Here is a 16,093-nt window from a genome sequence, read left to right on the forward strand (position 1 = left end):
ATATTGGATTATTTGTCATTTAGGGGCAAGGGTGGGGGAAATCGGAACACAAGATTTTGCAAGGGTTAATGTTGAAAAATTATCCATGCATATATTTTGAAAATATATGCCTTTAAAGTGCTCCAGATCACTATTGATCAGAGAAATGCAAATTAAGACAACTCTGAGATACCACTACACACCTGTCAGATTAGATAAGATGACAGGAAAAAATAATAATGAATGTTGGAGGGGATGTGGGAAAACTGGGACACTGATAACATTGTTGGTGGAACTGTGAATGATCCAACCACTCTGGAGAGCAATTTGGAACTATGCTCAAAAACCCTTTGATCCAGCATTGTTTCTACTGGACTTATATCCCAAAGAGATTTTAAAGGAGAGACAGGGACCCACATGTGCAAGAATGTTTGTGGCAGCTCTCTTTGTAGTTTCCACCTGGAAACTGAGTGGCTGCCCATCAACTGGAGAATGGCTGAATAAATTATGGTATATGAATGCTATGGAATACTATTGTTCTGTAAGAAATGACCAGCAGGATGATTTCAGAGCAGACTGGAGAGACATATATGAACTGATATTAAGTGAAATGAGCAGAACCATGAAATCATTATACACAACAACAACAAGACTACAATCAATGATCAATTCTGATGGATGTGGCTCTCTTCAACAATGAGATAATTTAAATCAGTTCCACTTTTGCAGTGATGAAGAGAGCCATCTACACTCAAAGAGAGAACTATGGGAACAGATTGTGGAACACAACACAGCATTCTCACTCTTTCTGTTATTTGCTTGCATTGTGTTTCCTTTCTCAGCTTCTTTTTCTTCCTTCTTGATCTGATTTTTCTTGTGCAACAAGCCAACTGTATAAATATGTATACATATATTGGATCTAAATGTATTTCAACATATTTAAAATGTATTGGATTACCTGCTAGTTAGGGAAGAGGGTGAGGGGAAGGAGGGGAAAATTTGGAACAAAAGTTTATGCAAGGGTCAATATTGGAAAAATTACCTATGTATAGGCTTTGCAAATAAAGCTTTAATAAGAAAATAAAACTAAAAGATTTTTTTAAAATTTTTAAATAAAATAATAAAAAACCTTTTGATTAAAAAAAAAACCTTCAATAAAAAAATAAAAGTGATGGCTAGATGACTAATTGAGAGAGACATGTTCCAAAAGTAACTGTAATTAGGTTATGGAGGGCCAGGTGAGAGAGACTAGACAGGAAATGAAGAATTACCAAAAATTCTGAGCTAAAGAATGGCACAGTCAAAGCTGAAGATAAGATTATCCTAGCAGTAACCAATGTGTGGAGCAAATTAGCACAACAAATACATTTGTTAGGAATCTATTCCAACTGTGGAGGTCAAAGGCCTTGGAATAGGGTATTAGCAATGGGAAAATAAAGTGAACAAACATAATATGTGCAGCTAAATAAAGAAAGAAAACTGAAATTCATGTAAAGAAAATTTAAGCATCTCTTTGAATGCCATTCTAGAATACTGCCAAATTTAAGATATTATAGTTTGCTTTAATTTTTAAATTGCACAGAAATAATATTAAGGTGCTGAGCTATCAATTCCATAACAAAGGTCACCATTTGTAGATTACCACATTTAGAAGTTGTTTCACACTTTGACTTCCAAATATCTTTCAATAACCATAAAAAAGGATAAGTACAGAATAACCAGCACCACCATAACTGACAGATTCCATTTTAAAGGTTCCAAAGCACTTTTTATTATTCCATTTAACACAGAATATAAAATCACAGAACTTGAAAGCTGAGAATGAGCTCAGACATTATCTAATTCAAGTCTCTTATTTCATAGATAAGGTACATTATGATAAAATAGATTAAAATAACAATAGCAAATAAAGCATTAAAATAAAATGTTAAATATACTATATTAAGAAATAAACAAAGAGTAATGGCATGTTTTATTACACTGATTCTAGTTCCACCTAGAGATTTCCATAGTGCCTCCAGTTATAATCATGTGATTATTGTGGGCTTAAAGAACCCAATGGTGTACCTTTATCAACATCATATGAACCATCTTCTTCTCCATTTTCCACAATTCTTCCAGGAAGAGTTAATCTGTGAATTTGAAAAAGACTTTATCAAGCACTTAAATCAAACAGCACCAAATTTTAGCTATTTGTGCTAATTGCACATTACAATGTGCATTACAAAAACTACAGTAAAAATGACTTACCTAAAGAAAGCCCACTAAGATGAACAAAATCACATTTGGAAAAAAAAATTTACTCTGCAAGTTACTAATCCTTATTTTCCTATGAGGGAACAGGAAGAGGAGGTGTGAATTTGCTGATATGGAACCTCCACCCACAAAGGCAGGTAAGCCAAGCTCTAGCACAAACCTGTACTAAATTCCCAAATTCCTAGAAATTGCCTGACAATTTAAGAAGGTAAAGGACTCGTACAGGGTCATTCAGCTTGTATCCCCAGGGTGCACCATCAGTACAACAAACCAGAGAGGTGGCTGGATGGCACAGTAGGAAGAGTTCCCCACCTGAAGTCAGGAGGACCTGTACTCAAATTTGGTCCCAGCCATTTAACATTTGCTAATTGAGTGACTCTGGACAAGTCAATTAACTTCAATTTTTATTGTTATTTCTCCATGCAGGGCAAAAATGGGATGGAAAAAGAGTTCCTGGACTCCCATTTCTACAGACTGTGAGTGAGAGCCTCCTATTTATAGACAAGGACCAGAGTGCAATCACGCGGGGGAGGGAGTGGAGACTCATTCACTTTCTTCAGAAACCCACAGATCTCTTAGCGTCCCAGTTTCTGCCAAGGCCACCCTTCCCGAGCAGTTCAAGTTCACAACCCTCCCAGACATCTTGCACTGGACATCTCATTGGCTTCTCAAACTTCACACATCTAAGACAGGACTCAGCATCTTTCCTGATTAACATTCCCCTCTTCCCAACTACCCTGTTCCAGTCAGGCAAACCCGGGGCTCTACCGGGCGTTACCATGCCCTCTCCTGCTTCCTCCACAGTTCCAATGGCTCAGAATCTTGCCTTCCCTCTCATCCCAAGGCCTTGGGTCACTGAATTCTGCCCTCATGCACTAAGCCCAAGTCCCGCCTCCCGACCCAGTCCTGGGCTCCTGAAGCCCTTCACAGCCTGGCTGCTGCCCTTCCAGCTCCTATAGACTTCAAGACCCAGCCATACTGTTCCCTGAGATCAGCTCCTCCCCAGATACTCACAGGCCAATACCCCCTCCCTCAATTTCCTCCCAAATGAGTCTCCAATCCCACTCCTGTCCCCTTGGAGGTCTCCTCTAACACCTTTCCTTGGGGGCCGCCTCCCACTTACAACTCATAAGTCCTGAATGCATAAATGATTGCTATTTACAGCAATCAAGCATTAAGCAACTCCTTATCAGGCACAGTGATGAGATCCTGGACACAAAAAGAGGCAAAAGACAGTCCCTTACCCCAAGGAGATACTAAAGAAGGGAAAGGACCTTTCTGTGCCAAAATGTTTGTGGCAGCCCTGTTTACAGTGGCTAGAAGCTGGCAACTGAGTGGATGCCCATCAATTGGAGAATGGTTGGGTAAATTGTGGTATATGAATGTTATGGAATATTATTGTTCTGTAAGAAATGATCAGCAGGTGTTACTACTGGGCTTATATCCCAAAGAGATACTAAAGAAGGGAAAGGGACCTGTATGTGCACGAATGTTTGTGGCAGCCCTTTTTGTAGTGGCTAAAAACTGGAAACTGAATGGATGTCCATCAGTTGGAGAATGGCTGAATAAATTGTGGTATATGAATATTATGGAATATTACTGTTCTGTAAGAAATGACCAACAGGATGATTTCAGAAAGGCCTGGAGAGACTTACACGAACTGATGCTGAGTGAAATGAGCAGGACCAGGAGATCATTATATACTTCAACAACAATACTATATGATGACCAGTTCTGATGGACCAGGCCATCCTCAGCAACGAGATCAACCAAATCATTTCTAATGGAGCAGTAATGAACTGAACCAGCTATGCCCAGAAAAAGAACTCTGGGAGATGACTAAGAACCATTACATTGAATTCCCAATCCCTATATTTATGCCCACCTGCATTTTTGATTTCCTTCACAAGCTAATTGTACAATATTTCAGCGTCTGATTCTTTTTGTACAGCAAAATAACGTTTTGGTCATGTATACTTATTCTGTATCTAATTTATAATTTAATATATTTAACATCTACTGGTCATCCTGCCATCTAGGGAGGGGTAAGAGGTGAAAAATTGGAACAAGAGGTTTGGCAATTGTTAATGCTGTAAAGTTACCCATGTATATATCCTGTAAATAAAAGGCTATTAAATTAAAAAAAAAAAAAAAAGAAAGAAATGATCAGCAGGATGAATACAGAGAGGCTTGGAGAAACTTACATGAACTGATGCTGAGTGAAATGAGCAGAACCAGGAGGTCATTATATACTTCAACAACGATACTGTATGAGGATGTAATCTGATGGAAGTGGATTTCTTTGACAAAGAGACCTAATTCAGTTTCAATTGATCAAGGATGGACAGAAGCAGCTACACCCAGAAAAGGAACACTGGGAAATGAATATAAACTGTTTGCATTTTTGTTTTTCTCCCCGGGTTATTTTCACCTTCTGAATCCAATTCTTCCTGTGCAACAAGAGAACTGTTCGGTTCTGCACACATATATTGTATCTAGGATATATTGTGACCTATTTAACACATATAGGACTGTTTGCCATCTGGGGGAGGAGGGGAAGAGAGGGAGGGAAAAATCGGAACAGAAGTGAGTGCAAGGGATAATGTTGTAAAAAATTACCCTGGCATGGATTCTGTCAATAAAAAGTTATTAAAAAAAAAAAAAAGAAAGAAAGAAACCTGAAAAAAAAAGTCAGTCCCTGACCTCAAGGAGCTTACATCTAAAACCGCATGCAGACAAAAGCAAAGCCACCCATTGAATAAATGGCCTGGCTGGGGTGACGATGCCTTTGGGGCATCCAGTCTGAGAGACCCAACAGATACCACCTGGAGGTTGGGAGCCAGAGATCGGTGCTCCCCGAATAGCTCCGAGACCAGCCCGGAGATCCCTGGAGTCCGGGGAGCAGGAGAAGGGGGCCGGGCAGCCGCCATCCTCCTATGACTGAGGGAATCATCTCCCATTCAAACCTGAGGCCCAACCCCAGAGAGCCGGGACCGGCCGGGCAGAGCTGCTTGCAGGGACGCTTTATGGGGGACTGCTCCCAGAACTCCATTACGGTCAAGGGGCCTTTGTAAGCAGTACCGAAGCTACTTTTGTTTTAGTTTGCTGCAAGCACTGGAGACTGCGCAGCTGGCACTTTCTTGCATCAGGCGGATTCAGAGTGGGAAACCGGCCTGAGGGGTAGCAAGGAAGCTGGAAAACAAGGTGGATTTGCCCCAAGTCACGAGTGCCTTCTTCGCTCCCACTACAAATCCAGGCTTTGCACCGCACTAAAAGGCAGGAACGCGTCAGATTTGGGACTTCTCCCACCAGACGCTGAGTTTTCCCAGCCTTTTTGCTTGTTTTTGTTCTCAGGGGAGGTTACAAGGACGGGAGTAATCCCCAAAAAGAGGATGACATCTGTTCTTACAAAGACACTGACAAGGACAGAAAAGAGGCGAAACCGACCCTGGGCAGCACGGGGGCGCCCGCTTTGGGATAAGTTCTCATTCCTAATTCCAGTTCGGAGGGTTCGGCTAACTCCCGCCTTTATCCCGCCGCCCCGTCCCCGCCAGGGGGGGCCGGGCTTCCCCGCGCTCCGGCTCGCACTCGCAGCCCGTCCCGCGGCCGTCCTCCCCCGCGGCCGTCCTCCCCCGCGGCCGTCCTCCCCCGCGGCCGTCCTCCCCCGGGCCCGCCCGCACTCGCCTGAGGAAGTACGGCTTCGCGTAGAACTTGAAGTCGCAGCCCTCGAAGTAGACCTCGAACTCCCCGACGCGCGCGTAGGGCACGCGGATGGCGATCGTCAGGGACTCGGCGTCCTGACTCAACTCGAACGCGGGCGTGATCATGACGCAGCGAGGGCCCGGGGGGCGGCTCGGGAGTGGATTGGCCGGACGGCGGGCCCGCCGCGAACGCGAAAGCCACGGGCGGAAGGGGCGATGGTGGGCGATTCCGCGATCGGAAACGTAACCGCACGGAACAGGCGCCCTCTTTGCGGCTGGCGGCTGATGGAAGCGCTAAAGCTTCTCATGCCTAGGGGAGCAGTCGCACGCACGCCGAGGAGTCACCATGCCGCGGGCGCACCTTCTTCCCCGGGCTTAGCGTCGGATTTCCGGGTCCCGGCGGAAATGGCGCTGGCACGAGACAGGAAGTCCCTCCTTCGGTTGCCATGGGGACGCCGCCGGCGTGTGTGGGGAGGAGAGGAGATAAAGGGGGGGCGGAGTACGGGCGGGAGAGGAGGTGGCGCCGCCGCCGCCGCCGCCGCGTCTGAGACCCGGCTTCTCCGGTCTTCCTGCGCCCTCCAGTCATTTCCTTCCTTTCAGTCGCATCCTGCCCGCGCGATCGCGCTCTGGGCCTTGTCTATCAATAGGAGGCCCGCGCCCGCATCCTATAAAAACGGGAGTCCGGGAACTCCTCTTTTCCGCCCCATTCTCGTCCCGCACGGAGAAATAATAATAAAATAGCTACGCCTCTGTAGCGATTCCTACGTGCGGGGCGGAGTCAGGGCCACGTGACCCGAAGCGAGTGACGTCATCGGCCTCAGTTTCCTCTTCTGTAAAAAAGAAAAGGCTTCCCCTCCCCCGCTGGATGGTCTCCTTCCCTTTCCTCATCTATTCTGAAGTGGTGAAGAGGAGGGCTAAAGTCACCCCGCCTCATTTAGTGCTGGGGTTTGGGCCTTGATATCTGCTGAGAAATGCGGCTTCAAGCCCCAAGAACCTCCTCCCTTCCCATCTCCTTCACTCCTAGCTGACCCTTTCCATCCCGTCCTCAACTTTTTGTCCTCTTTCCTGGCCTCTTCCACCAAGCTAAACAAGCTCTTAGTGTCCCGGCCCTCCTGAAATCATCGCCCACCTCTTCGTTTGAATGTTCATAAATGTTTGTAGCCATATTTTTAAGTTTCTTCTCTGTTTATTAAATTTCCAGAAGAAACAAAACTGGAAAGGCTGATACCGGTATGGGGGTTGACAAAGTTAGAACCAAAGAAGAATTTTATCTAGGCTAGATTCATAAAATTAAATGTTTGTACAAATAGATTCTGAAAAATAACTGCTTATCGAGTGTATGTAATAGAGAAAAGATAGAGGTCTTTCCAGTAAAATCAGGGGTAAAGCAAGGATGCCCATCAATATTAACACAATTTTACAATTAGTGCTGGAAAAAGAGAAAAAAACAAAGCGATAAAATAATTTGATACTAATTTTATTTTTTATTTTTTTAATTTAAATCATTAATTCTTTAATATAGCAAAGAAAAATTATATAGCTGAAAATTCTCAAAATATTAATAATGACAACTTAATGAAAGTATTCTTAATCTTTTTCAGTGTTATGAACCTTTGTCAATCTGATTCAATCCATGGATTCCTTCTCTGAATAACTTTTTTTTCTCTATTTTTTTTTTTTATTTTTAATAACTTTTTATTGACAGAACCCATGCCAGGGTAATTTTTTACATTATCCCTTCCACTCACTTCTTTTTTTTTTTTTTTTTTTTTTTTTTTTTTTAATTTAATAGCCTTTTATTTACAGGATATATACATGGGTAACTTTACAGCATTAACAATTGCCAAACCTCTTGTTCCAATTTTTCACCTCTTACCCCCCCACCCCCTCCCCTAAATGGCAGGATGACCAGTAGATGTTAAATATATTAAAATATAACTTAGATACACAATAAGTATACATGACCAAAACATTATTTTGCTGTACAAAAAGAATCAGACTCTGAATTATTGTACAATTAGCTTGTGAAGGAAATCAAAAATGCAGGTGTGCATAAATATAGGGATTGGGAATTCAATGTAATGGTTTTTACTCATCTCCCAGAGTTCTTTTTCTGGGTATAGCTAGTTCAGTTCATTACTGCTCCATTAGAAATGATTTGGTTGATCTCGTTGCTGAGGATGGCCTGGTCCATCAGAACTGGTCATCATATAGTATTGTTGTTGAAGGTATATAATGATCTCCTGGTCCTGCTCATTTCACTCAGCATCAGTTCGTGTAAGTCTCTCCAGGCCTTTCTGAAATCATCCTGTTGGTCATTTCTTACAGAACAGTAATATTCCATAATTTTCATATACCACAATTTATTCAGCCATTCTCCAACTGATGGACATCCATTCAGTTTCCAGTTTCTAGCCACTACAAAAAGGGCTGCCACAAACATTCGTGCACATACAGGTCCCTTTCCCTTCTTTATAATCTCTTTGGGATATAATCCCAGTAGTAACACTGCTGGATCAAAGGGTACCTTGCACTCACTTCTGTTCCAATTTTTCCCCTCCCTCTCTCCACCCTCTCCCCCTGATGGCAAGCAGTCCTACACATATTAAATAGGTTAGATCTTGGATACAATCTATGTGTGCGGAACCAAACAGTTCTCTTGTTGCTCAGGGAGAATAGGATTTAGAAGGTATAAATAACCTGGGAAGAACAAAAATGCAAACAGTTTACATTCATTTCCTAGTGTTCTTTCTTTGGGTGTAACTGCTTCTGTCCATTCTTGATCAATTGAAACTGAGATCTTCTCTTTGTTGAAGAAATTGATACTAATTTTAAAATAGATCAGTAACTGAACAAATCAGTTATACAACATATAAGTAGCAAATGAACACAGCATGATGTTCAGTAACCAGACTGATTACTAAGGTAAGGCCTTATTCACTTTTGGTAAGATCTACTTGGAAAAGGTGACATCAGCCTGACAGAAATTAGATATAAAGCAACATACCACATATAAGCCCCTGATAGATACTTTGTCATAAAGAGTTCTCTCTCATCTCACTTTACCCTCAAAATAATTCATACTACAGATACTTTCTTTATAGACAAGGAAAAGCAATGTTAGATTAAGTGACTGGCCCATAACCGCACAAATAAGTGTTAGTGGCAGAATTTGAACCTAGGTTTCTCCTGACCAATTTTAGTGCTCTTTATAATACACCAAATTGCCTCAAAGTACAAAAGAGTAAGAAATCCAAGAAAAGCGCTTTTCTCATAAGCAAGCTATGTTCATACTAGGCTTGTAAATGATTTAATAAAAATAAAAAAAAATAAACCAAGCTTGTAAAATAATTCTGTGGTATCCACACTGATAAAAGCTGCTAGATTAAACAATATGGATTGTTTTGCTATCAGTGTTGATAACCATAATAAACAAAGCTTATATTTTATTCTCTGGCATTGATAAGTAACTATACATGGAAATGTAAATCTTGGTAAGAAAATGAGCAGTTTCAAGTATTAGAATCTTTCTGGTTGTGAGTTAGAGCCTTCCTTTTATACAAATTCTTTAGGGCATAACAAAGTCTTTAACACAATGATTTTGATTGATTAAAGGACTTATTTACCCATGGTTCTTATGGTTGATTCAAACAAGAGATATTCTTTACTAGTAAAGATTTTTAGTGCATTATTCTTCCAACCCTAGGTTTATTTTTCTATCTTGGATAAAGATTAGTTCTAGAATTGTCAGTTAATGCTATCTTGAGAAACATAAATATGGTCAATCAGGTGGACAGTGTCCACTTAAAAGTAGCAAAAAAAAGGGGGGGGGGGAAAGCATGTTCTGCCACCATCTTTGTGAGACTGCTTCTCTAGCCCTTAACACTTTTTATATGTCCACCTGGAATTGAGCATACATACAATAATTGTTATGTGTGATTTAAGTATGTCCTTTAGCAAGTAGTCTGCTAATGGCAAACAGCAATAAAAAGATGTAAAGTAGCATAAAATACTTAAATATTTTGCCAGTGGTGACTGATAGAAAACAAAAGAACAAGTGACTACTAGAATACAAAATCATTCATCTGAACAAAAAAAAAAAAAAAAAAAAAAGGATGTGGGCTGGTCATATGTTAAAAGCATGGGCCAAAAGCCTGAATACTATGATGGTATTCAGAGGAAGGCCTCTAGGACATTGAATGTTTTCCCTATAAAGAACATATAAGAAGATATGGAAAAGAATTGCATAGATTTTAAAAATGTGGATGAGTTGTGATCTGCACCTTATGAGGAAGTAGATTTGGGAGCTATATAACATTCTAAACTTTTAAAAATGTGCTCAACCTCTTAATGCTGTTTTTTTTTTTCTTTTCAGATTACTAAAGAAACACAAAACTTTGTGATTGCAAACTGCTTTTTTTAAATATATTTTTTAATGATTTCCAAACAAATTCTACTATGTTAAATCCAGGAAAACAGTTAAGGAATTTGCAAAAAAAAAAAAAAAAAATTTAGAAATCATTTAATTCAACTTCCTTATTTTATAGGTGGGATCACAGGTGAGAAATGCCTCCCCCAAGGCCAAGAGTAAAGACTAGAAGCCAAATTTTCCGATTCCTAATTTAGGATCTTTCTACAGCAAACCTCCATCCTCTGAATGTCCCATTTTTGCACTCCTTTCTTGCTACTTTTACATCTCTTGTTTCCTTTTTCTTACTGTTTCTTTCTGAATGAAGAGACAAATCACCGTATACTTTGACATCTTTTTTTGTCTTTATTCCTACCATCTTATGCTGTCTATAAACATATGCCTCAGTCAAAAAAGTGAGAATCAGCATAATATGTAAAGAGAGCCTGCTTGAAACCAGCAGGGCTTATCCTGTTAGGTCCTAAGACCTGAATTCAAATGTGACCTCAGACGCTTAATGGTTTATGTGACTGAGCAAATCACTTCAACCTGTTTGACTCAGTTTCCTCATCTGTAAAATGATCTGGAAAAAGAAATGGTAAACTACTCTAGTATCTCTGCCACGAAAACCCCAAATAGAGTCCCAAAGAGTCTGACATGACTAACTGAACAACAAAATCCCAATCCTTGACTTGTACTGCCTCCAAGAAGCTGGGCAAGTCATTTAACTCTCCAGTTCTCTGAGCAATTCTCTAAGTTACAAAGAAGGCTGGTAGAGAGTCTCTTCACCTCAAGTTTCTCATACTAATGAAATCATAGATCTAATCCCTATCTCTCTGTAAAAGAAATGCATTTTCTCTATAAGTTCGATTGAGCTTTTAAATTCCAAATCACATTTGTTAGCAAGAAAGTGTTTTTAAACAAATCATTACACTTTCAGCCTACACTTTCTATGCTAGAGATGTTTCTGATAAAGAGATACTGTTTGTTTCCAGAAGGTGGCAGGACTCCAGGATATCAGTAGAAAGGATTATCCCTAGAGGTTTAGGTTTTTAACCACTGAAAATAACTCGATGAATGAATAAGCTGTGGCTCATTTTCTGTGCTAGTGCTTTCAACAACTATCATTATCACAGTCTTCTATAGAATAAAATTACTTGGTAGCAAAGCAGGCTTTCATAAAATTCAGTGAGAGATTCAATAATTGACATACCATAATTTCCAATTAGATGAAAGTTAGAGGAAAGGGAAAAGGTCTTCATCAGTTTGACAAAATGCAAGTAAATATCAATGAAGCACAATCATCTCTCTGTAATTAAATTAATTACATGTACATTTCCTTAAAATTATAGTACTTTTCTCCTCTGTGTAAGCTAACATCAAGTTTGCTTTAAAGAAAGAGAAGTATTTCAGTAAGTATAATATTATTTACACATGTTGATAGCAACTTCGCTCCTATTTTCAAGCAAACATGACTAAAATTTCATTGGACTTTTTCCATTTATATTGCATTTTAGAATTTTATTCTCCCCATTCAATTTTGCTTTTTTTCCCCCCTCACTAGTATATGTATGCTGTCTGTGTTACCTATTTAACACAAAAGGTCTGAGTTAGCTTTGGGAATTTTTTAAAATTGTTTTTATTCTAGAATTTTACACACAAAGCACACACATATACACAATAGAACACAAAAAGAGGGGTTTCAGATGAAAACATGATGTTCATTTTATATCACCTGATTTTTTTAAAGTACCTAAATTCGGTAATAAAAATAAAAATGTTACTTTCAAAATTGGCATATCTGGCTTCCTTCTGGGTTTTTTTTTAAACCTAATGACTCTTTTTGGAGGGAATATTACAACTGCCAATTTTTCCAAACAAGAGAGAGAAAAAGAAAGATACCTTTAATAAACTGGCATACTAAAGCCAAATGAATCAACAGAGGGGCTTTGTCTAGAAATAACTGTCTCTTTCTATACCTTAAGTCCATGAACTCTATATTAGGAAATAGATAAAAACTTTTTCATAGGTTCATCAAAGACTTGTTTGGACGTTGATTAGAGTTCTGAAGTCTTTCAAGACTGTTTTTCTTTACAATGTTGTTATCCTTGTATAAATATGTTCTCTGGTGCTTTTTACTTCACCCTTCATCATTTCATACTAAAGATTATCTGAAATTGATTGGCTAAGATAACAGGAAAAGATAATGATAAATGCTGGAAGGGATGTGGGAAAACTGGGACACTAATACATTGCTGGTAGAGTTGTGAAGTGATCTAATCATTCTGGAAAGCAATTTAGAACTGTGCCCAAAGGGCTATTAAACTGTACATATCCTTTGATCCAACAGTTTCTCTACTGAGCTTATATCCCAAACAGATCATAAAAAAGGGAAAAGGACCTATGTGTGCAAAAATGTTTGTAACAGCCCTTATTGAGTGGCAAGAACCTGAAAGCTAAGTGGATGCCCATTGGTTGGAGAGTGGCTAAATAAACTATGGTATATGAATGTTATAGAATATTATTGTTCTATAAGAAATGATCAGCAGAAGAAATAAGAGAAGTAGATCAGTAGAATAGGTTAGGATCACAGGACAAATAGGCAATAACTATAGCAATCTAGTGTTTGAGAAACCCCAGCTTTTGGGATAAGAACTCACTAAAACAAAAACTGTTGGGAAAACTGGAAACTAATATGGAAGAAATTTGGGCTCAACCCATACCTAACACCATTTATTAAAATAAGATCTAAATGGGTCCATGATTTAGACATAAAGAGTGATATTATAAGCAAATTAAAGGAAAATAGGATTGTTTACCTCTCAGATCTGTGGAGAAAGAAAAAATTTGTGTCCAAAGAAGAACTAGAACTCATAAGTGAATATCAGATAGACAATTTTGATTATATTAAGTTTTTGTACAAACAAAACTAATGCAGACAAGATCAGAAGAGAAGCAGTAAATTGAGAAACCATTTTCACATTTAGAGGTTCTGATAAAGGCCTCATTTCTAAAATATATAGAGAATTGACTCAAATTTATAAGAATTCAAGCCATTTTCCAATTGATAAATGGTCAAAGAATATGAACAGACAATTTTCAGATGAAGAAATTAAAACTATTTCTAATGATATGAGAAAGTGCTCTAAATCACTATTGTTCAGAGAAATGCAAATTAAGACAACTCTGAGCTACCACTACTCACCTCTCAGATTGGTTAAGATGACAGGAAAAGACAAGGATGAATGTTGGAGGGGATGTGGGAAAACTAGGACACTGATACATTGTTGGTAGAGTTGTGAATGGATCCAGCCATTCTAGAGAGCAATTTGGAACTATGTTCAAAAAGTTATTAAACTGTGCATACCCTTTGAGAGAAAAGGACTTATATGTGCAAAAATGTTTGTAGCAACCCTTTTTGAATGGCAAGAACCTAGAAACTGAGTGGCTGCCCATCAGTTGAGAATAAATGAATAAGTTATGGTATATGAATGTTATGGAATATTATTGTTCTATAAGAAATGATCACTAGGATGATTTCAGAGAGGCCTGAAGAGACTTACATGAACTGAGGCTGAGTGAAATGAGCAGAACCAGGAGATCATTGCATACGGCAACATCAATATTATACGATGATCAATTCTGATGAATGTGACTTTTTTCAACAATGAGATGACTGATGCCAGTTCCGATGATCTTGTGATGAAGAGCCATCTACACCAAGAGAGAGGACTGTGGGCACTGAGTATAGACCATAACATAGTATTCTCACTCTTTTTATTGTTGTTCGCTTGCATTTTGTTTTCCTGCTCATTTACTTTCTTTTTTTTAATCTAATTTCTCTTGTGCATCAAGAGAATTGTATAAATATGTTTATACATATTGGATCTAACATATATTTTAACATGTTTAACATATATTGGATTGCTTGCTATCTAGGGGAGGGGGGAAGGGGAAGGAGTTAAAAATCTGAAAAATGAGGCTATGCAAAGGTCAATGTTGTCAAATTGTGCATATATTTTGAAAACTATAAGCTTAAAAATTAATTTAAAAAAAGAATAAAAGGAGATGATATCTATCAAGTTTTTTAATGTTTGTAAACCTTAAAACATGCATATATAGGTACATGTTATCTATATTATATATAATTTTATATTTTACATGTATATTTACGATAACTATTATAAAATAAAAATAATATATATATTTATATGTATATATAATATTTAAGAAATGATCACCAGGATGATTTCAGAAAGGCCTGGAGAGATTTAAATGAACTTACAAATGAAGTAAGTAGAACTAGGAGAACATTGTACACAGCAAGATTATATGATGATCAAGTCTGACAGACATGGTTCTTTTCAACAGGGAGGTGATTCAGGCCAATTCCAATGGTCTTGTGATGGAGAGAGCCATCTGCATCCAGAGAGGACTATGGGAACTGAGTGTGGATCACAACATAGTATTTTCACTTTTTTATTGTTGTTTGCTTGCATTTCATTTTCTTTCTTATTTTTTTTTCCTTTTTGATCTGATTTTTCTTGCATAGAATGATATTTGTGGAAATATGTATAGAAGAATTACACGTGTTTGGCATATATTGGATTACTTGCTATTTAGGGAAGGAGAGGAGGGGAAGGGAGGGGAAGAAATTGGAACAAAAGGTTTTGCAAGGGTGAATGTTGAAAATTACCTATGCAAAAAATTACCTATTCAAAACATTTTTGAAAATAAAAAGCTTTGTTAAAAAAAATTATCTGAAATTCTCTCATAACTTCTAACAGCACACTAATATGTCATTACATTAATATGCCACAATTTATTCAGCCATTTGCCAATTGATTGGCATTCCTCTGGGAGATTCATTTTTTCCACTTTCTTGAATCAAATCCCAAGCCAGAATCCCAAATTAATATTTCTGCTAGAGATTCAGAAAATTCATAACAGTTCTATACTTGTACAATATGCTGACAACCAAATAAAAAAGGAAATTTTATAGGATGTTACTACAGGAAATGTTGAAATTTGAAGGTTGTTCTTAGTATATACCCACTGCTTCCTAGCAGTAGCGGAGAAAGGTGATAAGGAGGAAACCTTGTTTCCATGGTAGAAAGAAGTAACACTGGAGAATACCCCTAACTCTCCTTTGCAATCTCAATTATGGTAATTGTCTCTCACTGCTCTTTATAGGATACTAACAACACTAATGCTTCCTTGTCAACTCATCTGCTTCTTTTTGACTATCATATATCCAAGGCACCAAGAAGATGAAGGTACTGTTTAAAAAAAAATGAAAGGAAGAGGAAGGGTGAAATAGAGAGAGAGAGAAGAAGAAGAAGAAGAAGAAGAAGAAGAAGAAGAAGAAGAAGAAGAAGAAGAAGAAGAAGAAGAAGAAGAAGAAGAAGAAGAAGAAGAAGAAGGGGAGGGAGAAGGAAGAAAGAAAAAGAAAGAAAGAAAGAAAGAAAGAAAGAAAGAAAGAAAGAAAGAAAGAAAGAAAGAAAAAAGAAAGAAAGAAAGAAGGAAGGAAGGAAAAGAGGAAGAGAGAGGGGAAAAAGGAAGGAAAAGAGGAAGAGAGAGGGAAAGAAGGAAGGAAGGAAAGAAGGAAGAAAGTAAAAGAAGGAAGGGAGGAAAAGAACAAAAGAAATTATTCAAATCATGCAGTTACTAAGGTCCTAACTTGTATGTTACTTAACTAAGTTCTTCTAGATTTCTCTTTCAGAAACCTGTCCTGTATTAACTCTAAAAG

The 16,093-nt window shown here is 38.5% G+C and overlaps 1 protein-coding gene across 1 annotated transcript in view; it reads right to left on the bottom strand.

The window, feature by feature from the left end:
* Window positions 1-6,076, bottom strand: part of SHQ1 (SHQ1, H/ACA ribonucleoprotein assembly factor) — a 112,603-nt gene extending 106,527 nt beyond the window's left edge. The window contains exons 1-2 of the mRNA XM_012543576.3: window positions 5,920-6,076; window positions 2,047-2,111 (exon numbers count right to left, since the gene is read on the bottom strand). Of these exons, the coding sequence (XP_012399030.2) occupies window positions 2,047-2,111; window positions 5,920-6,062 (208 nt within the window). The 5' untranslated portion in view covers window positions 6,063-6,076. The remainder of the gene's footprint in view (window positions 1-2,046; window positions 2,112-5,919) is intronic.
* Window positions 6,077-16,093: the final 10,017 nt, after the last annotated feature.

The sequence above is a fragment of the Sarcophilus harrisii genome, chromosome 1 (assembly GCF_902635505.1).
Source record: "Sarcophilus harrisii chromosome 1, mSarHar1.11, whole genome shotgun sequence".
Lineage (NCBI taxonomy): Eukaryota > Metazoa > Chordata > Mammalia > Dasyuromorphia > Dasyuridae > Sarcophilus > Sarcophilus harrisii.